General features: G+C 42.9%; 2 protein-coding genes across 2 annotated transcripts in view; both read right to left on the bottom strand.

The window, feature by feature from the left end:
* The window catches only part of wdr26a (WD repeat domain 26a), a 32,258-nt gene extending 22,420 nt beyond the window's left edge, over positions 1-9,838 (bottom strand). Inside the window, exons 1-6 of the mRNA XM_076105405.1 lie at positions 9,142-9,838; positions 7,938-8,037; positions 7,740-7,796; positions 2,418-2,554; positions 1,291-1,388; positions 452-608 (exon numbers count right to left, since the gene is read on the bottom strand). Coding sequence (XP_075961520.1) covers positions 452-608; positions 1,291-1,388; positions 2,418-2,554; positions 7,740-7,796; positions 7,938-8,037; positions 9,142-9,440 — 848 coding nt within the window. The 5' untranslated portion in view covers positions 9,441-9,838. The remainder of the gene's footprint in view (positions 1-451; positions 609-1,290; positions 1,389-2,417; positions 2,555-7,739; positions 7,797-7,937; positions 8,038-9,141) is intronic.
* A 1,148-nt stretch (positions 9,839-10,986) lies between these two features.
* The window catches only part of adcy3a (adenylate cyclase 3a), a 75,112-nt gene continuing 62,361 nt past the window's right edge, over positions 10,987-23,737 (bottom strand). The window contains exons 16-21 of the mRNA XM_076105380.1: positions 19,744-19,902; positions 19,280-19,426; positions 18,838-18,951; positions 18,446-18,572; positions 17,812-17,936; positions 10,987-15,826 (exon numbers count right to left, since the gene is read on the bottom strand). Of these exons, the coding sequence (XP_075961495.1) occupies positions 15,647-15,826; positions 17,812-17,936; positions 18,446-18,572; positions 18,838-18,951; positions 19,280-19,426; positions 19,744-19,902 (852 nt within the window). The 3' untranslated portion in view covers positions 10,987-15,646. The remainder of the gene's footprint in view (positions 15,827-17,811; positions 17,937-18,445; positions 18,573-18,837; positions 18,952-19,279; positions 19,427-19,743; positions 19,903-23,737) is intronic.

Below are 23,737 nucleotides of genomic sequence, written 5' to 3' on the forward strand. Positions count from 1 at the left end.
TTCTAAACCCTCATGGCAACTTTTTTTGTCAAAAGCTACTAGCGACAAATCTAGCGACTTTTTCTGGTGTTGTTGGAGACTTTTGTGGTGTTTTGACTCTGACGTTAAAGCACGTACGTTCTGCACTGTCGTGAACGAGCAGCGGGTGCTGCCGTGAGCCCCTCCGCCGCCCCAAAGCACTCACAGGTGGGTACTCTCACAGAAGCCTCGTTTCAGCTGCAGGACAGCAGTGAAGGCCCAGGTATAAAATGCACGGCCCGCCACTGGATTTGAACTGATTCTAAAATAAAGTTTGTTGTAAGGTGTTTTCAAAGGACTGAATATTGTTTCCAACCAGACAGGAATATAATTCTATGGCCCATACTGCATAAAGTAGTAGTTTTCTCACAGTAATGACAATCAAACATTAAAACTGGATTTTTCAAACAGCCTGGTATGTGTAGGTACATACCGGCTGCAGGCATGGTCCAGCAGCAGAGACACAGAGTCCAGTCCACTGTCCAGCTTGGTGTTGTGGTAGAGGCAGCGCTCCCTCTGCAGCTCAACCGCCTGTTTCAGTAGAGTCTGCAGGCGGCGAGGAGGCAACATCACTGACGGAGGCAGGTATGCTGTATGCACACAGAGAAAGATTAAAATGAGTTCTGAACATATAGTGACCAGCTACAGTAAAATACATCACAGCATGGAATCAACCAGAAAGATTTAGCACACATTGAGCATCTTTCGTACTTATTTAAGCTGGGCTTCTGCCTCTCCAGGCTGAACGCAGGTGAACATGCATGGGGTTCACTCAGAGACGATTGTGTGGTTGTTTATTTATACTTGATATAGTACGTTTCTGATCTCCTCTGCATCCTAGAGCTACCCATAACACCGTAACTCTTTGTACATCACAGAGATGTTTATGTGTATCTTCAGAAAAGCAGAATTCCAACCAGCTGTCAAAACTGACAACATATTTGCACATCTGCAAAGAACAGATTATTATTTTTTTGCTTTTGTTTCATACAATTTAGTAAAAGAAGAATGATTTAAGTTTTGTAAATGACCACATGATGTTTTAATATTGCCTTAATATTTAATTATGGCCAATATTAACATACTGCTAAATACGCTTATGTGCACAGGTTGAGATAAAAGACTTGTAGGGAACAGCTGCTAGATTTTAGAATAGCCAGGACACATACTACCCACTGCTGTACTGAAATTACTGAAAATTACTGAAAATGTACTGAAATTACAGTACAAAGTGTTCACTATGTACAGAAGAATAAATCGCACTGCACTCACTCTGCAGCTTGTCCAGCAGTTTAGTTCGGGATGCCGTGCCTTTGCCTTCCCACTCTGCTTTGGCTCGCAGGTCCTCTGCATGACTGCACATCAGGTACCTTCACAATACGTGATGACATTTTCTCAGTTGTGTTCAGACAAATCCCAACTCATATGATCAAGGCTCCTCCTTCACAATTACTACATGAGAAACAAGCAGGAAAATGCAATTGACTTTTCAATACTAGACTAACACCAGGGTCACTTTGTTTTCATATTTATTGTTGCAATTACTGCCTATGACAAGAATAAAGCCATCCGTGTCTCTTACAAGTATATATTTGGCCTAGGTCAGTTTGGTCCAGAGTTCCATATCTCAGCACCTAGTCTTGTTTTAAGCATGTACCACATGCTATTCGCTGTGGACGCTCATGGTCCCCAGAGGATGCCGTCTTATGTTTTCATTGTTTATGGTGACTAAGATATTTCCTCAAGCTCCCCCCCTCAGATCAAATTTTCAACTAAGGCTGACACCCTCGGGTCTGTTGGTCCAAATTCTCTGACCAAATTCTCATTGGTTGTACCATCGCTGGTGTAGCAGGGACATGTGGGTGAGAGAGTGTTCATGTCTATAATGAAGGGTTACTTGTTTTGCTGCTATTCAAGAATAAAGATCACAGTTTGGAACAATTTGTCTGTTTATTTAGTCTGTATCTGCCCACTACTGCAGACATGGGAAAAGAGAGCACATGGACAGCTCTATCTGGAGCTGCTCTCAGCAGGAGGAGCTCTGAGGACCAATGAGGAGAGTGATACATGTACGTTGATGGAAAGGGATGAACCCTGTCTGTGTGGATTGGGTTCTAGTGTGCTAGTGTTTTAGTGTTCTGTGATGGTCTTGTTGTTTTAGAGGATTCTACATCCTTTCCACAATGGAATTCTGTCACAAAGGTTGTTTGCAGCTTCAGTACTCAACCACAGTTCCGGGGGATTTGACACATTCTACTGCAACATGGAAAAAGTCAAATTTAAACATGAAGACAATGAGCAACATTTCACGTTGTAATTGTTGTTGTATTCTCTGTGTAAATGAAAACTCCGCTTCCATACACATTCCAGACAGCTTCTCTGTCTGCTGGTGAACTGACCCGCTCAGAATGTGGATACGCTCGGTGTTGTACTTGAGAGGGGTGAGCTCCGCCCTGAGGACCTGCAGGGCCTCCAGGACCTTTCCATCCTCCAGATACTCCAGATACTTCTGCTGCAGCAACAGGAACTTCATCCGCTACAGGAGGACAAGGCCCAAATAACAAATAATTAGTCATCCAAACTGTGTGTTCTGCAACATTTACTCTTGACATTTTGGCCTGGACCCAAACATTCAGCTATTTGGATGTTGGTGCATAGGATAGGTCTTGTTTTCAATTTTGGGTTTTAGATATTAGTTTTAGTTTTTTTGAACAAATACAAACATGCATAAAAAAACACCAAACAATTTGGAAAATGTTTTTATTCATTAACAAAATCAAAACAAATATCAATACGGTTAAATAAAATAATCCTTAAAGAGTTGCTAAACACCTAAACCTCTTTGTTCTGCTGAAAACCAACATATATGGGAATTAGTAGATGTTTAGTTGATGGATTCACTGTCACGGTTGGGCTTGGCATTGTGTCTCCTGATCGTGCTCATTCTCGTCACCTGTGCCCAATCACCTGTCCCTGGCTTTTTCCTCTGCCAACCCCACTCATTTCAACTCACCTGCCTGCAATCTTCTCATCACCCCACACACATTTATACTCCTCTGCTTTCCCTGTTCCGGTTGTCGGATTGTCATTTGTTTTTCCCCCGGGGTGCTTCATGTTTCGGCCTTGTGCCTCCCCGTGGGCTCATCTTGTCTCCAGTGTTCATCCCTCGTGTTTACCCTCTCCGTCCCATGGTTTGTGACACTGCCTTTTTTGTGACTTTGCCTTTTTATTCAGTTTGGATTTTTTCCCGCTCCCTGTTGGAGTTGTTTTTGGTTCCTGTTCTTGACTGCTTGGTGCCCACTAAAGAACCTTGCATTTTACCTCACCTTGTTTCCTGTGTCTGCACCTGAGTCTCTGCTCTACACCGAAACCCTCACAGAAAACCGTCAACCCTCACATTCACGTCCAAATCTTAACATTTTAGTGCAAAGTATTTGAATTATTTATATTGTGTTATAAATTACGTAGTGCTCCCTCTCACCCTGCGGAGGGAAGTTTTGCCACCGACCAGCAGAGCCTCGGAAGCACCATGAGGCATTCCTCTACCGCCACCATTTCACAACGGTGGCCGTGAGTCTTTTCAACTGTGGGCTCGCCGCTACGAGGTAATTCAAGAGGCCTGTTACAAGGACAGTGGTGTGGATTTGAGTACAGTGTTAGCAGCTGAGCTACCCACTAGACCAGTGATTCTCAACCAGTGGGTCGCAGGCCTTTGCCTGACAAAAAACAAAAATGCTTTTATTTTGAAGGGGATTTTTTATGCAGCGGAGTGCCGTCTATTCACTCATTAACAATATTTGGCGTTAATGCCTTGTAATGCTAATATCAGAAGAGGATAAACTGAAAACTATACCTCCTGTCAAATGACACTAAGTATTGAATTGAAGACATGTCGGATGACTTCAAACAGACCACAGCTCGAATTAAGGCAAGTGGTCATTTTGCATTACAAATGGACGAATCTACAGACATGTGTGGGACGGGACTGACAGGAACAATTTCTCTGCACAAGAGAGCTCCCTATACTACGACTGCAGAGGACATTTTCAGCTCAGGTTCAAACTGCACCATCTTCTCATTAAATACATTAATGAGATCTAGATCTAGATCACCTTGTACAGTTCAATCTTAGTGACAGACAATACTAGACGAATAGGACACAGAAGTTGGCAGAAGGGCAGACAGGCGTACAGACAGCATTGTCACAGCAGAGTATGCACCGTCATCAGCCTTTGCTTTTTGGCTTGGACTTGTATAGCATCTTTCTAGTCTTCCGACCACTCAAAGCGCTTCACATCCATTCATACACTGATGACAGGGGCTACCATGCAAGGTGCCACCTGCCCATCAGTACTGTCTAACCATTCACACACCGCAGGAACAGCCTGCAGGAGTAGTGTCTTTCCCAAGGACACATCGACATGGACTAGCAGAGCCAGGGATCAACCTGCCGATCCTCTGATTGAAGGACAACCCGCTCTACCACTGAGCCACAGTCGCCCCACTAGTGTATGAAGTCTCTGAGATGATTGGCAATCACAAACTAAACAGGCTCTGCTCTGACTTTAGGATGAAAATCCTGGGCATTGGGTGAAAATGGTGTTATGGTGAAATAAGACTTTGGAAAAAGGATATTTTGAAATAAAAACTAGTGCTGTAAACTGTGTTGGTAACTGTATTGGATGACTTAATTTATTTATATTGTAAGCGACGTGGGTGTATGATAAGAAATAAATCGGTCCAACACATTCTGGGTTTTCCTCATAACTTTAGTGACATCTCAACCAGAAGAGCCCAAAACCAACTTCTCCTCGCTGTCCTCTTTTTCTCCTCTCTCCTCACTTAACCACATCACCTCCAGCTGGGTGAACAGCACCCACTAGTGCTCATATTTGCTATCAGATCATCAACTAACATGTAGATACTGTACTGTAGATTCTAAATATGTGTAAACAAGATGATAGACAGTAATTCAATATCATACTAAACTTATTACATTAGTCATTTAGCAGACGCTTTCATCCAAAGTGACTTACAATAAGTGTTTTCAATATAGGTATTCAAGAGAACTACTAGTCACCAGAAGTCAATAGTGCATCTCCTTTTTTAAACAAGCATCTAAGAGCATAAACCAGAGCAGAAGTACAGAAACAAACTAGTATGAATACAGTAAGTGCTGAGTGGAAGGCTCGGGGTAGTACTTCTTGAAGAGGTGAGTCTTCAGCCTGATGAAAGATGGGCAACGACTCTGCTGTCCTGACGTCAGTGGGGAGTTCATTCCACCACTGTGGGGCCAGGACAGAAAACAGCCGTGACCGGGTCGATCGGCCGCAGGGACCTCTGAGCGACGGGGCAACCAATCGCCCCGAGGCAACAGAGCGAAGGTGTCAGGCGAGGGTGTAAGGCTTGACCATGGTCTGGAGATAGGAAGGAGCTGTTCCTTTCACTGCCCTGTAGGCTAGCACCAGAGTCTTAAACTGGATGCGAGCTCTTACAGGGAGCCAGTGTAGAGAACGGAGAAGGCAAGTTGTGTGGGAGAACTTGTGTTTGCACATGCACAATTATGTTTAAACCTGTGTTTATGTAATTATGTTTACATCACACAATTTCACTCTTACACATCCCCCCACCAAAAGAAGTATCCTCACTTCAAAATAGCTGAATTTATAACCTAAGGTACACTTACCAACTTACGCTTAACACCAATATAAACAGGTAATAAAAAAGGAGCAACAGTAAAGAGTATAAAAAAAAATAGTAGAACAGCATACACTTTTTTTTGTCTGTCCATAACAGTCTTTCTCCGTCTACATGCTTGTTAATCCACCAGCAAGAACAAGCAAAAGTTCATCCAACAGTTCCATAACATACTGGGGGACGCATACAGAGGCCAGACTTGGTCGTTACTCCTTCAAAAGGCAGCACTACCGGAGACAGTTCACTGGAAGATCCTGTGGCAGTATTGTCTCCCACATGTGTTATGGTAGTGGCAGCTCCTTAATATTAGTCCGAGTCCTATCTGGAGGCACAGTGGCTGGGCTCCAGTAAACATAAGGTCTGGACCCAGAGAGTGCAGTAAGCAATGAGGGACCTGGGCTGTTTGCTGCTGCAGCCCCTCCTGAAGGTGAGGGCGGATCCAACAGTTCATAGGCCACTCCAATGTCACCACTGCCAGAGCCTAACATTTGCAGCACTTTGAAAGGGCCAGACCACTTTGGCGACAGCTTTTGTCTACAAGGGCAGGAAGGTCAAAGCACACCAAGTCACCTGGCTCATAGGCTGTGTGTTTCAACCGACAATCATAGTAGTGCTCTTATGTGAGGACAATAGCATCTGACTTGTGCCCCTTGCAGTGTCTTCTGCACACTGAAATGTCCAGAGAGTGAATGTCCACGTAATGTTTGAAATGCCTCCTTCTGTAAACTACTGGGTACTACGGTCTGTAAAACAGGGTCACCTGGTGGAGGTCTGACCTTGTGACATAAGGGACCATCAACAAGGCGGAGTCTCTCCAGTACTGTCTCATGTCAGGTGAGACTGCTTTAATGTTCGAAAATGGCGGCCTACTGTCAGTCAACACCCAGTTCAGGATTATTTGCAACACAGGATCAGCTTTTTGAGCTTGGATGAGGAACGGTCTGTTCATATTCAGGAGTGAATTGTCCATAGTTACCGCTGCAGCATCAGGTGATGCAGACTGCACTTGCGATATTATGTCCGCAGCAGGTGAAACAGTGGGACAGACTCTGATGCCAGTTCAGTGGTTGGAGCGCATGAGAGTGACTCTGCTGTGTCTGTTTGCGTGTGAATGGAAACACATCTCACCTGATTGGCTGCAACCATAGTGGTGGTTTCTTCAGCTGTCAGAGGACGACGGGACATAGAGTCAGCATTGGCGTGTTTAGTTCCTTGTTTATATTCAATTGTCCAGAGCCATCTTCCTCAAGGAGAGAAGGGGTTTGTGGTCTGCGATGATGCGAAAGGGGTGGCCTGTCAAATACTGGCAAAAGTGCCGGAAGGACCATATGATAGCCCACAGTTGTTGATCTGTGATCCATACGGATCCCCCCCTCACGGTTTCGCACGCATGTGAACTCCGTATCAATTACACAGTTTAAAGTTAACCATCACAGTGTCAGTGAAACTTCATTTCAAAATCGTTATCGACCAATATTCAGTAAAATATGCGATCAGGACATCGGCATTTAGGTTTTTCTAGTCGCCAATCTCTGATAATGTTACATTGTAAACAACCAATCGTGTTTAAATTGACAGGAGGAGAGCTAGTAATGTTAGCAGCATTGTTAACGGCCAATGAACGAAGGTTCCATTCGGTTATATTGTGATGCGTTCAGGCTCTGTTCAGTGAAACAGAGCCTGAACACATCATACTCAAATTTACCTTGGCCCAAAATTTACCTTCGTATTGGGTCAAAGTAAATTTTAACGTTATCAAAATATAGCGGATAACGTTAAATGTAACGGACCACTGTCGATCCGTGATATGCACGGATCCCTGTGCTTGTTCGATGAAACTTCTTGATGGTTTCCCTTTTTTATTCTGTGGTACCGACATAAATGTTTGAACGCAAGCACTAATTACTGGTGGTTTGTTTTATTTTGTCCCCATTTTCAAAGCTGTACATAAAATGTTTGTTGAACACGGCATAGAGACAAAGCTGTCTGTCAGTGGTCTGAGGAGTGTTGGGCTTGCCACTTACCACTATAGCACTCGGAGATTGCATCAACGCCTTTAGCTCATTCAGATCACTCTCAGCCTGAATAAAGAGAGGGAAAAAGCATGATCAACACAAACGGGGAAGGATTCACTAAAGATAAGACAATTACTAGACAAGCACTGACTAGCATAGATTTCAAGCACAGGTAAATTAGACATTAGATATAGATATGCATTTCACCTTGTCCCACTCTCCTTCCATGACATGATTGCGGAACTTTGTGGCAGAGGGGTGCTCCAGTCTGCAGCCCGACTCCTGCATCAGGAGGTCCACCGTCTGACTGTCAACAACGACACAGCAGAGGAAAAATCAATCAACGTCATAAGAATAAGAATAACTTCAGCACTCATGATCAATCTTTAATGCAATGACTGGAAATTGAACAAGTAAAGTTGTGTCATGTGACCGACTGATAAATAACATATGATTGTGTGACAGTAAGCACAGAGCCACAGCAGCAGCACGGGGGGGGGGGGTAATCCAATCATCATAAAATATGAGGCCGAGTATTTACAGCTTCATTTCTAAACCTCAATAGAAGCTCCACATGTCCAGACAGAAAAACGTCATCGAGTACAGCCCTGGTTAGTTGTGCTTCGTGTGTGGAGAGATGCCCATCCCGGAGTTCTCTTTTTGTGTTTAGTGTTTTCTGAATGACTGAGAAGATCACCAAGGACTGTAACAACACCGTTTTACCGTGTCTGTGCTACGGTTTGCAACAGGTTGGTAATGGAGCCTCAAATATCCACCAAGGACCAATTTCCTCCTAGAACTCTCGGCCCTTTGATAGTTTATTGCGTCCCATTTAACTGTGAGGACTTCCAGTATACTGACATGACTATGGGTCACACTGACATGTAAACACTGTGCTCCTCTCTCACAGGCTGCCACACACAGACTCATGAAGAGTAAATAGAACATGCAAACTCCATTTGAAAATTAAGCAACGTTGAGCAGAATGACTGAATTTGTCCCAACTTGAGCTTTTTTTCGGAATGTTTAGGAGCAATTCTTCACTATGGCGAACATATCCACAGAGCTGAATTTGATAACATAATTCATATTTTTTTCCATTGAACAGGATGACAAACAGTTTGAATTCCATGAAAAACTTCAGGCCAGTGTTGTCTCATCTACTGCGGCCCCATGCTTTGTGGATCATGTATAGGCCTTCAGATTGGTACCATGTACCCAGGTGTGTTTATGAATGTTAGCGCTGATATATATCTATATATATATATATCTATATAGATATATATACAGACAAGCATCCCACTGCTGGTGCTCTGAGAGGCTGGCTTTGTTTCTCTCCCATGACTAGAGAGAAGACAACATGTCCACAGGTCACTGGAGGATCATTCTGATGTCCAGCTGGCTCACTTACTTGAGACCGAGGTCGTGTAAATGTTGTCCTATCAGCCGGATGACATCCTCCTCAGACTGGGACAAACGCTTCTTCTTCTTCACGCCCGAGTTGGCCTCCGCCGTGCTGTTGCTGTTGTTGGACGGAGGCTGAGCTGACACTCCGTTGTTGTTACTGACGGTGTTTCCATTGTTTGGGGCCGACTCCGTTAGAAGTCCGTTAGAGTGAGCTACTCCGGTGGAGGACGACTCGCTGTTCTGCGCACCGTTTGGGCAGTACTGTTCTGAATCTCGGTCCTGTCCTGCCCCGTTAGCCTGCATGTTACCACGGTGTATGCAGAGGACGAGCTGTTTGTATATATATATATATATATATATATATATTTATTGTGTGTATATATATATATATATATATATATATATAACTAAACCACCAGTACTGCCGCCGAGAGGCCCACTGACCCAGATGCAGCCTCGAACTGCCCTGTTCCCCTGCGGCCGAGTCTCCGTGTTTGTTTCGCGGCGGTGTTTGTGACGATAACCCGGATTATGACTCGCACGATGAAGAAACGGAGACCAGAGTTATTTCGACGGCCACATTTTGAGAAACCCCGTGCTGTTGTTTGCTGTCAGGTGCGGTTAAAGCCTCGGTGTGTTGCTGGGTCGAGCTTGTTATTGTTGCTCTCAGACAGCTGCAGCTTGTTATAGACATACGCAGTGACGTCAGAAATTCCTTCACGTCTTTTTGCGCGTGCTGCGCATTGGCTGCGTCGTCGTTAGGGGCGCTATCCTCTATTTTATTTCACATCTATAATGTCTCAATTTAAATTGTTCAAGTTACAGCCCGCTGATATTGTGGTTTATTTCTGTGTTTCAGTGTCAGCCTATTATATTATAGCCTGGTATAAAAACATCAGGCCCAGTCGCTCACACCATAATTGCTTCTTCATATTTTAATGCAGTAATGGTTATACAGGAAAAGATCAATTAAAATGTGAATGATTCAAATCATTTGATATGAAGATGAGTATTAAAGATGACTTCATTCTCACTGCGGGCTCTTCTGCCCATTCATTGGCCTTCACAATGGGTGTTCTTGACAAATACTTTCAGGTCATTTTCTTATGTTGCCCTACGCTGTTATCTCAAAGATCCAATCCTTCCACAGTTCCAGCACCTTAGGGATGGTGTGACACAATTTGAAACACTTAAAAAAGCCTCAACAGTTTAAAATCGACTCAATCATCTGTGTCCAGTGTTCTAAAGTAGTCTGTCACATTTTGTATCCTCACTATGAAAGATGTTCAAATTCACCTGCTCTGTTCTGCTGGAAGGGGCCCTCAGGGTCAGCTCCGGGGGCCTCACGTGTCTGTGTTACGGTGCTGGATTACTTGCCTGTAAAAAGTGTAAGGCTACCTGCAGCCCCAACACTAGCAGATCCAGTGGAACACTTGTGCTGTCCGGGGTCCTTCTACTCAGTATTAGACTGCAGTGCCAATGTTATCGTAAAAAGAACACCTGCTCACTCAACTCTGTAGAGTTAGATTGACTAAGCTTTTCCTTTGAGGCCAAATTATTTGTATTTTAATCAGTTTCTCAAAAAGGGCAACAAAGATTACATCAGTTGTGGATACATATTAAAAGGATTTCCAAACAAGCCACGCCCCTGCCTGTCAACAAGTTGTACTTATTTTTAACAGATTACAATTACATGTGCGCACCCAGATGAGAGAGAGTGCTTTCTACAGCTTCAGCATCAGCAGAGAGAAAGCCCGATGTGTTCACAGACAGCTTCAGCATCAGGTGAGTATTGAATATTCCTTACACATAATTAAAATAACAGTTTATTGGATCATGAATAGTACAGAGCGTGGAACCAGGGTGCCCCTTTAATGGAGTATTTCCTGCAGAAAATGACAAATAAATAAATAAAACAATAATAAATGAATTACATGAAAATACTCATAAAACAATGTTGAGTTGTATGTTGAACCTTCATTGAGCTTCTTTGTCAGTGAAGGCTTTTTTCCCTTTAACTAGGACAAACTGCAGACTTGTATTTTATTGTTTCTTGTATTACTTATCTTCCATTCATCTACTGTTTACTTCACTTGCACTTTCAGATTTGTACCCACAACTGTACATTTTGTTAATACCACTTTCTGATATATTAATTGTAGTATTAAGATGCCTCATATTCTTGTAGTGTTACTTACCTGTACATATATAGATACATTACACAATGCACTATATAGTAATGTAATCTCTTTCTTTTCAAAGCACCAAGCTAAATCTATTTCACTTAGCATGCGCAAATAAAGCAGCCAAAATCAAAGCAATGCAGCAGCTGTGATGCCGGATCGATTCATTAGCCGATACTCTGCTCCATCCCGTCACCCTGCAGAGACGTTGAGCTCTTCCACAGTCAAGGTGCTGTAGTTTCCACCTACTGTGCAGTAATCATTAGACTGAAGCACGTCTTTTGGGATTTTTTTTAATTAACTCACCTTATGATGACAACTGAAATGAAAGAGGGTACACTAAATGAGAATTCTTTCAACTTAAAACCAGAAGTGGGATCTACAGTTTATCTAATTGAAACCACTAAAACTGTGGAATCAGAGTTCTTTATCAAATTTTGACAAAAGCTGAACGGAAACAACAACTAGAACCACAAGATTGAATCGGTTTGTTGTTCTGATGCCATCAGCTGGCCTTGCTGCCGCGGGCTCTCCGGACCACCTGTCAGTGTTGTGTTGTTGCTCTAGAATCATCACACATTATTGTTGTTCCCAAGCCTGAGATTCTTTTACATTACAAATCAGGAAACAGCTGTGGTTTCATTTAAAGCCATTCCTTTATGATTGGCACTTTCACATCTATGTAAGAAAAACAAAACAATGTCCCTGTCATTTCCAATAAATAAATCTGACCAATAAACACTGTCTAAACTCTATGTGCAACTAGGACACATTCAGTCCTTTCACGTTTTCCCTTTAAATAGAACAGAACTTGTACATTACATTATAAAAATATGAATTAAAGGGGAAGGAATGATTCAACCTTTCCTGAAGAGGAATGTCAGGTTTGTAGAAGAAGAAACTATTGCACTTTCATCCCATTCTACAGAGACATTAATGGGCTTTACCATCAGCAGAGGAATAAGCAGTATACATTTACTTTCCCTCTAAACACACATACAGTACATCTGCTTCCTGCCAGGTGGGTGTGCCGATTCTGCTGCATGTCACTGCTGTCATCCCAAATACAAACTTCAGGGGAGGAATGTCAGCAGTTCCCTTAATGCAATTAGAATTTGGTGTGTAATCACAAGCAAATGTTTGTGGCTAAAGAGAACCCCTGCATGTGAGTCATGGCCTATTGATAGCCTTGCTCACCTCCTCCAAACACACGCTTTGCCTGCAATTGGTCCAAAATGTCAGTAATTAGGTCTGATTAAGGTGTCAAGCCTTTGCACCTTACTTCCACCTTGGGTAGAGGGACCAAGATGACCCAGGTGGTGAGACCTCCTGAAGCTGTTAGAAGACGTGTCCTCCTAGGAGTCAATTAGACCGTCTGTGTACACAAAGCCACACAGCCCAGGTCTGTGAGGGCCTGTGCGATTTCTGTGTGGACCAAAAAAGTTTTTGGACCACCAGACCTCATCAGCCAAGTGCAACTGTAAAAACATTGGCAACATTGGTAAACGTCCATGTCCATTTTGTCCCTGGACACAACCTAGCAAGCAGAGACTAACAAGACACACAGATGATTGCCAACTTCAGGCCAGAATTCACTAGAGGAGTGAGACCCCATTTCCACCTGGTACAAGAGCATGAGATCTGTATCTGGATACCTTACCTGGATCAGGGAATCCACATGTTAATTCACATCTGGAGGTGGTCTGGCTTACATTGTTATCAGATCGTAGCCGTGTGTAAACAGCCATGTATAGTTTGAAAGGTCACCTTGCTTGGATGTCAATCAATGACACTCAGAGTGGAAACCATTACTTAATAGCACTGTGGGTGGACAGCAGTGTCAGAGCAAAGCTGGAACATAAAGTCAGCTGGCTCACCCACCTAAATTGTGTTGAGATGCGAGCACAGTGCAGGTAGAGTTGAGAAAAACAGAATGTGTTCCAGGTGTAAATGCAATCAGATATCATTATCCAGATGAAGATTCCATGTTAATACCAGGTCAAGATAGGAATTACAGCACATTATTTCTCATGATTTAGGAATGCTGGATGAGACCAGCCTGACCAGGTGGAAATGGAGTTGATCCAAATCTTGAGCAAACAACGTTGAAGGCTGCAACGAGTTCAACGTCATGGATCTGAACTTTTTGTTGCCGTCGTCATTTTACAATATGAAATTTACTTTCTGACTGTATTCTAAAATCTTTCATTACAGCCTTCTTCTTCCACATGACTACTATGCAGTTAAAGGAAAATTCCAGTTTATGACAGCTTGTGTCCTTTTTGGCTTTTCAAACATTGTTCTCTCCATGTTAATTGCTGAGATCATATGTCAAAGTAACATCACTGAAATAGGTCTAATGGGTCAAGAAACAGGAGCAGTCAGATATTCACACAGGTTGGATACAAACACTTTCATCAGCTCATCTATACCATTTTATATTAAGTGTAAACTGAAAGTGAGTCACCTGAAATCCCAGGAAAACTGCACAAAACTACAGGAAGTGCAGTCAAAGTTGAAAACTGTAATTGATGAATCATTTTACAGTTTGCCTTCTTTTTGTCTTCAAATAAGTTTGGCTAACCTGCTGCTGTGTTTCCAACCTGCCCGATCCTCTGACTGCTGGTGTCTTTTAGTAATGTCATCGTGTCTGCACATCTCAGCTATCAACTGTACAATAACCAATACAAATTCTGACCAGAGTAAGTTGAAATAAACAGGAATGCTGTGAAAGGACTCTGAGAATCTCCCCTGCCTGTAGAAAGCCATGGAATGGTTTAACTACATGAAAACCTGGTGATCACAGCTGTCATAGGCACTTCCATCAATCCACAATAAGTGTGAAAAATATTTCTTTCATATGTGCTACCCTCTGGACACCGTCACCTATCCGTCCCCTAAAACACACAGAACACACGTGTTCTCCTTCATGTTCAACACTCCGAGGCACAAAAACACCCAGAAGCCAGCTCTGCAGTGTGCTGTACGAGCTCCGGGAGCAGAGAGGAGAGCACAGCACTGACACATCTGATCAGAAGGAGAGAATACTTTCACTGTGGAAAAATACACTATGCGCACACACTATTATACACAACCACACATTGGCAGCAACAGGTGGCAGATCAGTCTGTATCGTCACACTCTGGCCTCTCATTGGTCCTCTTCCACATCCTCTTCCTCATCAAAGACAGGAAATCTGAGCTCAGATCAGTTCGTCAGGTTTCCATACATGGAAGTATTCTGTAAATGGGCAGCGGTCCAAAATTTAGTCTGGGCTTCCAAAAGCCACGGAGTGTGACTGTGTTGAGGGTGTGTGTGTGTGTGTCTGTGATCAATGTTCTGTTTTTATCTGAGACATGTCTATGGAAAGACATAAAGACCATCATTGTATTTAAATTAAATGAAGTCAGTTTGAATTAGTCATCCTCATGCTCACAATTTACAATCAAATAAATAACTGTTCTATAAATCCAATCTGTTCTGTAGCAAGATGACATGTGATTGGACCTGAATTAAATGCAGTGAGTTTTGATAGCTGAGTGGTTAAGGTGCATACCACAGAACCACAACGTCACCAGTCTGACCAGTAGCTGCTGAACCTGATCCATCTGTTATGAGTGACCATGTGTGTGTCAGAGCCTGTTTTCACTCATAGACACCGTCAGTGTGGTGGAGAGATGTGGAGAAGCTGTTCCATGTCACAGGAGAAGCTTATTCCATACTCACTAATGACATTCTAATTACCTCCATTACATTAGGATGGGGGCAAAACACTGGATCTCTTTCAAAGAATCTCTTAACATTTATTTTAGATTTATAAGTTTTTATAAACTGCTGCCATACATGATTAAATGTGTCTGTCAATCCACTAGGTGGCATGACAACCCTCAACTTTACTGCTGTATCTAGATGCCTGGTGTTCCTGTCAGTTTCTAATCTTTCCTGTTAATTCATTCATTTATCCAATTCTTCATGTTTTGAGTTCCATGGTTCATCTTGAACATGATATTCAAATTTAAATACAATCTCTACTGGCACATATATCTTTCCACAGACAGTGAACACGTGTGTGTGTGTGTGTGTGTGTGTGTGTGTGTGTGTGTGTGTGTGTGTTCAGTAGTGGGTTGTAGTGGTGGGTTCAGTAGTGGTGGGTTGTCACAGGTGTGTATGAAGTGTGTCAGTGGTGTTTTAATTTGACTTGTAAACATTCAGGTATTAGAGCAATTTTAGGCAAATCACTTTTCATTCCAAAAACTCTCTCCACTGCCTCGCCCTGCAGTCATCACACCCTAGAGGTGATCGCTGGGGAGTGTGTGTGTGTGGTCCTTAGCTGTCCACCACCTGGTGTGGCAGAGTGACAGAGGAGCCATTAATAAATGAGCCTTGTTTGTCTCTTCCCTTGAGAAAATAAGTGAGCAGTTCCCCTTTCCCCTTCACAAAGATGGGGCCCCTCCTCACAAAGCGAAAGCCGTACCCCTTCAGGATGTTGTAGCAGTCCTCCACCACCTGGGGGCAACACACACACACACACACACACACACACACACACACACACACACACACACACACACACACACACACACACACAGGCTTTCAGACGGTTTCTCAGAAAAAATTTGACATTTTAATTCCAAATTGTGTTTGTGTTTGCAGACGTAAATGAACTAAAGCAGCAGAGAGGAGAACATGGACATGGGATTGTGACGACCTCCTTTAAAACAACCTCGAGGACAGACGCAACATTGAACTATAACACTGTTTTGTATGAAAATAAATGTGGCAACTAGTCTTAGTTACTGTACATGAACTCTGTTGATGCAGATCAAAAGAAGGTCTTCTTAAAAAAAAGGTATAAATGTATATTGTGGTTCAAATTTGATCTCAAACTCCCTGAAGCAGCTGTAGTTCCAGACTTGTTATGAGGGAAATGAGCGCTATAACTGTCAAAGCTGCACTTACTGATATAGTGTGCCACTTTCAGGCAGAAGAACTCTGCAATAGGATGACGGACACATTCTTCTGTCTTACCGAGTTGTTTTAATGAATGCGTCACCTTTGATTTAATCACCCAGCAGGCACAGAGCAATGTGTTTGTTTCCATCTGATGAATCTAGTCTAAGTCCAGCATGCACTCCCTTTTAGATCAGGTTTTAGTCTCCACCAACACCTGAGGGAAATATCGCTCTTTTTAGCTGCTAACGTCAAGCTTGATGAGAGCTTAAAGTTGGCCATAGTTCACATTACACTTAATCATTAAATCCTTGACATCAAAATATTCATTAGTGAAGTTTTAATGAGTTTTTGGAGCTTTTCAGGGAGATTGACTTTACAATGTTCCATTATTTAAAGTTACAATCAAAAAGTCATCGGATTACCTGAACTGACGCATACTGATGGAAGGATAGTGTGAAAGCAAACTAGCACTCAGGTTGATCATGTATTCCTTCTGTTACTGTATGTCTTTGGAACTAACCACATGCCTGTGCAGCACTTCCCTTTAAAGGGTCCTCGTGACCCGCTTGTGATCAGCTCAGGCTCATGGCCACTTGTCTTTACCATTTCTCCTGTGTGTGTGTGTGTGTGGTATGACACTGTATGTCAACCTCAGCACAAGCTGTAAAGGCTGGATGAGGGAGTGAACATCAGTATCCTCCACATGTTGACAAAGGGAAGCCCTGTGTGTAATGTACCCCGAGGTATGGGACCTGTTCACCATCTTGTATAAGCAGCACAAGGACTAATCCCTGAATCCAATTTGAATTTCTTTGATCATTTCTTTTACAAAAAACAACGAAATCTATATATCCAATATATTTGTACTCACAATTGTTACTCATAAATTGACGCTCCACATGCTATACATATTGAACGATTTACACTTTTACAACCTCTACTTCAAACCTCTCCAGTTCATAAAGTTGACTTGTTTATGGACAATAACAGCAGGGCTCTGTGGTCTGGTGTAGGGACAGTAAAGTTCTATTTTCAATGTTCTGTGTTTGTACGCTGCTGTTCTGTAATGTAATGTCATTACGTTCATTTTGGGAAACATTTGAAGTGATTTTGATGAAATATCACAATTTTCAGTTTTGAATTAGCTGCTTTTCCTGACGGAAGCTTTATCACACGTTATTTGTGCTTTAATAAAAAAAAAAAAACATTTTCATATTGTCTTACCATTCTTAAGGATGATTTATGAAAATGTGGTCACTTATTTCCTCTTGATTTTGTTTTGCAGATTTTAGAGGTATATCCAAACTTAAAGCATTTTCAAGTAGCTGCAGTAGCACTGGAAAGTGTGCTTGAGTACAATGTGGTGAGGTGAACAACTCCGCTAGTCATTATATGTAAAGATACACAGACAATGAACCTGGATTAAAACATGCCTCATCACCAAAGCTTTTAAAACTACTCTAAACAGTACTCATTTTGAAAGTTGTATAAACACTGTTAAGTAATCCAGAAACCCACAGTAATACTCAGTGCTGTACCTGGATGTTTCCCATGACCCCTGTGGACTCCATGCGACTGGCCACGTTCACAGTGTTGCCCCAGATATCGTAGTGGGGTTTTCGGGCACCAATCACTCCTGCTAATACTCCGCCCTTATTCAGACCTGGATGAGAGTGTTGACACGTGGGACATGTAAGATTCAGACTGGGAGATTGATGACAAACACTATATAGTATATATATATATAGTTATACTATATATACACTTACTACTTACTAATTATTCCAGCATTCACACAAATAATGCTCAGATATGAACTCAACCAGTGAAAGAACAAGGCCTTTATATGAAACAGGTATATATTAGCAAATCTTCTTTGTTTGTCCATCATATTTAAGTAATGTGCCTCGCTGTTTTCTGATCTGCTCCTGCTGCTGTTAAAACAAACTCAACACCTCCTCCATGTTTACCTGTTGCCTTGATAAATTCCGTATATTAACCTTTTCACAGCACTAATTCCATCCCGATAACAATATAGACCTGCCAATTTACAATGCAAGCTGTTATTGTTTTCACATGGGTCTTTATTAGGGAATGTATAGTACATGAATAACACCAAGGACAGAAGTACAACACAGAAGAAAACCTTGGTGTGAAGGGGTTAACACGTACCGATGCGTAGCATGAAGTTGTTGAATGACTGGTAGTTGATGTTCATGAGTGTGACCTTCATGGCCAGAGCAAAGTCTGCCAGGTCTGCCAGGTGCTGCCAGCGCTCTCTGTCAGACTGCTCCTCCTTCTGTCAAACAAAGCCCTCTGTTATCATGACTGGAAAGAACAATCAGCATTTTATCACAACTGATGAGTATTTGTGAAGCCCAAGAAGGACCAAGACTCCGTACTGTATCATGTCCATATTATTCAGATATATCACCACTTTCGACTCTAATAGAAAATCAGCATAGCGATGCAGTCATTGACTTCTACGTTCAGAGTTTTCCCTGTTGCTTCAGTCAGTCAGAAACACACACTAAAGCCCGGAGAAGCCATGTGACCAGTCTGACCTTCATGCAGGTGTAGCCGTTGCTGACATCTGAGGTGACACCTGATGCTGCCATGTAGGTGCTGCCGATGGTCTTGATTTTTGTGATGCAGCGGAACTGAGGTTCATCCAGCAGCTGACATGGAAACGGATGAAAGGGGAGGTTTAAACGGACTGAGGGTGGAAGTACAGGGACTGAACCTCCCACTACTTCAAAAACAGCTACTGTTCTTTTGGTCAAGAGAAAATCCTAATGCTCAGCAGACGTTTGACAGGCAACATAATGAATGGAATATGCCAGCGCTAAAGCTAGCAACAAGTTACAACTTTCATTAATGAATGCCTATTAAATCTAGGCGACTGTCTAATGTCTAATGCTGGGTGTTATTACAGTCTCATGCTGTGTATCTCCAGACACTACTGCTAGGAAACACACACACAAGCAGAAAAGGGAAGCAGCTTACACTGTCAAAGTCAGAGATGATCTCATTGAGAAACCGTAAGCACTCGATTCCTCCATTATTGATGCTCTCCTCTGTGTAGAAGTCAGAGAAGTTGGGAATTGAGGCAAACATGACTCCAATCTCATCGTAGGACTGGCTGTACAACTCCTGTAGATCACATTAACAAGGTGGAAACCAAGACATCAGGAGGTTTGTGGAACAAATGAACTAAACCTGAATGTAGATTAAATACTCCCTGAAATACTACTAATATAACATGATTTTATAAGATACAACTATGAAAATACTACGGATAATCATGCAAATATAAGACAGAGAATAGATATCCTGACTTTTAACATGACTTTTGGAATAAGCGATGAGTGAGATAGTTATTTTAAACACACACACACACACACACACACACACACACACACACACACACACACAGAGTGAAGTAAGGACCGACCTGGTGTGGATCTTACCTCATCCCTTTTCTTGGAGCCCAGGAAGTGTCGAGCCACATGTTCAGGCAGCATGTTGGTCACCAGTGCTTCATTCCAGCGTCTCATTTCATACACTTTCTCCTTCTGCTCATGGACCTCGATCTTCCACAGGAACAAGGTGCGGGCAAGCTTCTCCACCTTCATGCAGCGACAGGCACTGATGTTAGCATTTGACCAATATATTGATTTGGTCATCAATACACTTACAAGACAACGTTAATTCCAAAAAGTAGAAAAAGAGCTTTCAAAAGAGCATCTTTTTCTGTGAACTAAAGTTTATTTGCTAATTCCGAAGAGAATGACGGATATAAACAAATCACATATACTGTCCCATGGACTGCTTGACCATAATCTGTTAAAAAACATATTCTCTATTCTAGGGGTGTAACAATACACATATTTGTATTAAACCGCTCGGTATGAGGCTTACGGTTCGGTACGCATTACGAACCGAACAATTCGTTTGAATAATACTATTGCATTTATGCTAAAGCTTAAATTGTGTGAAATATAATGCGCTCAACAAGGCAAACTACCCTACGTAACAGGCAACATGCTGTCTGACAAACATTCTACTATGGTGAGGCATGTTTGTTTTGGGAGGCACGCTATGCTAAACTAGCTTACCAGGAAAACCAACAGCAACACACAAGCTACAAACTCTCCCCACAGCGTTTAGGCAGCTATTCCCTACTGATTCAAACAGGGCTAAAGGTATATTTATAGCCGTGGATATGAGACCCTACTCTGGAGTGGAAAACGAGGCTGTACGAACATGCTTAATGTTATTGAGCCCAGTGGCACTACTCATTCACGAGCCCATTTCTCCAGACCATAATTCCTGCTTTATAAAAGAAAACAAAAGCCCAAACAGAGAATCCAATGTCCGAAGCTCCCGCTGACAACAGATGGCCGGACGTCACGGACCATAGAAAGCTAGCTGACTGTAACGACACATTACCTCACTGATGAATGGAGATGAAGAGCCATGTTCTTCAGACACGCCCTCTTGAGAGTGTCACCAGCGAGGATTTGGCATTTGTGCTTTTTTGCTGTATTGAAAACGTACCGAACCGTGGCACCACTGTATCGTATTGAACTGAACTGAGAATTTTGTGAACCGTTACACCCCTACTCTATTTGCACTTTCACATGTGACTACATTTCCAAAGTGAAGGATTTGCCTCATGTATTCAAGCAGGCCACAGCTCAAGGAAAATATGTGGCAAAAGAACTTTTCTGTGACAGTTGAAGTATATAATGATCAGTAAGATCAATCCAACTGTATCATCTAAAGCGCATGTGTCAAACTTAAGGCCGCAAGAGCTTGAAAGGCATATGATTGTCTTAAAATTAAAGTCTATGCTGCTTTACAGTGTACAGTGACCATAAACTACATCTCCCACAATGCATGTCGATTTTCTGAACCACGAAATGACGGCATCCGGCTGCTAGACGGCAGTGTTTCCATTATTGGTGTTTAACTAAAGTGGTTTACCAACAAGTGATTGGCCCAATCCCAATGTCCCCCCTAAAGCCTCAAACCCTGAACCCTCAAGGACTTACTGACGTCACCTGGTAAGTGGTTGAGTGTGAGAGACTGTGAGGGCTTGAGATGGTGTAAATAGGAATGGGACAGCACTTTGCTGTAACATATCATGTTACCATGAAAACCACAAAAAATATGATGTATAATTGTGTGTATTTACTTTATACTTTGTACTCCCTGATTTGAACTTCTTCCAGGCTCTTTCCTCACATGATGAGGTAACTTCATGTAATCTATTTACTCGTTTTTGTCAAAACAGCTTCAATGACAAAATCAAATATTTGATGAATAAATAAATAAATATCCTCTGATTTATGTTTATCATGTCTATTTTTTGTTCCATCTTTAACCCTTAATGTTTCTGAGTAAATTTTATATGACAGGCTGAACACACGTGAGCCGTCCTCTTTGTTTACCTTTTTTTTTTTTTTTTTCGTCTCCATGCATCCACTGGTTACCCCGTGTTTAATGTCACATTGCAATGATTTGTGGGTAATTCCCTGAGGCTAAGTCAGCATACCATGCTGACTTACGGTAAGGGCTCAAAATGTCTGCGAGAGACTCAAACACTCGATGATGTGACAGTGGGACAGCCCTAAACCCTCACGGACTTCGCGGGAGCGCGCCTCAAAGTCGGTGAGTCTGTAAGGGGGAACATTGGGATTGGGCCATTGAGTTGATAAAGATCGACAAATAATACCAAAATGTCCAAGAAGAGAAAAATTGATGCAGAGGAAAGGCAATTTAATGAAAGACGTGGAAGCGAATACATGTTTGTGCTTCAAGGAGAAAAACCGGTCTGTCTTCTGTGCTATGAGGCAGTGTCGGTAATGAAGGAATACAATTTACATCGGCATTTTGACACCAAACACAGGGCCAAGTATACTGAATTTAGCCTCCAAGAAAAACATAAAATTGTCCAAGAATTAAAAGGCAGACTGCAATCACAGCAGAATATATTTACAAGGGTGACAATTGCTGTGAAAGCTAGCTTTATTGTGGCTGAAGAAACCGACCGAGCTTCCAAGCGTTTTTCAGAAGGTGCATTGAAGCAGTGCATGCTAAAGGTATGTGAGCAGGTGTGCCCCACCCAGATACAGACTTTTACAAATGTCAGTTTGTGAAGAAACACCATCGCAGACCGAGTTCAGGAACTAGCAGGCAATCTAACAACACAGCTAGCCGAAGAGACGAGTTACTTGTCTTTTTCATTAGCTGTTGATGAAAGCACAGACAACACGGACACAGCGCATCTATCAATGTTCATAAGAGACTGAAGGCAGACTTGACCATCAGTGAGGAGCTCTTGGATGTAGCTACCATGCACGGGACGACGGCGGGGAGGAACATTAGTGATGCAGAGAGGTGACAAAAATAGCTTTGAACAAAGTTAATGTAATAACTTGTGTTTGATATTTGTCTTTGCTATTTTCTTTAAAAGTTTGATCTTTGATAGAGTAATGTGGGTTTCTTTGTCACGGCCAGGCCGTGCCTCCTGCTTGTCCCGTGTGTGTATCTTATGGGCAGGGCTTCGACCTGGTCTCCTCCCAGCTTCCTAATTACAACTCACCTCACCTGCCCAGTCAAACCAGCTGCACTCCATCAACTCATCAACCCAACAGTATATCTACCCCGGTTCTTCATCCACTCTTCGCCAGATTGTTGTTTACAGCTCACGTGGTAGCTAGTAGTTCTTGGTCGCTCTGTTTGAAGATAATTCAGAGTTTTCTCCCAAGTGTTGTTTCAGTGCTTTAACCTTGTCTCTCTGTTCCTGCAGTTTTTTCATCCTCCCGGTTCCCCAGTCTGCCTGCCCTGCCCTACCTCCTCCTGCCTGGATTCCACCCTCACCCTCCCTGGATTTTCCCGCGGTGCTCTGGTCATTCCCCCCCCCCTTGGTTTCCTGTCAATAAACCTTTCACCTATAATCCCTGGTCTGTGCCTGCATTTGGGTCCACACTCACAGCCCGTGACAGAACGATCTGGCCAGCATGGACCCAGCAGACTCAGATTCCCTCTGTCAGGCTCTCGCCTCACAAGGTGCTCTCGTGGGTCAGCATGACCAACTTCTCCGGACCGTGGTGGAGTCACTCCGTTCCCTTTCCGCTGACGTGAGTCAGATTGGACATCACCTCGAGCGGGTTTCCACACAGCTTTCCCCTCCTGCCCCGGAAGCTCCTGCAGCTCCCCCAGCTCCTTCTCAACCCCCCACCCAGCTCGCCTTCTGCCCCCGGGAGCCACACGTCCCTGCGCCAGAATGCTACGCTGGTGACCTGGGCACATGCAAGTCCTTTTTAATGCAGTGCTCCTTAGTTTTTGATCAGCAAACCTCTAGGTATGTAACAGAGAGAGCGAAGGTTGCTTTTGTTATGGGGTCACTTACCGGGAGGGCACTAGCCTGGGCTACCAGTGTATGGGACAGTCAGT

Source organism: Anarhichas minor, unplaced genomic scaffold (genome assembly GCF_050575085.1).
Source record: "Anarhichas minor isolate MPS153535 unplaced genomic scaffold, ASM5057508v1 ptg000032l, whole genome shotgun sequence".
NCBI lineage: Eukaryota > Metazoa > Chordata > Actinopteri > Perciformes > Anarhichadidae > Anarhichas > Anarhichas minor.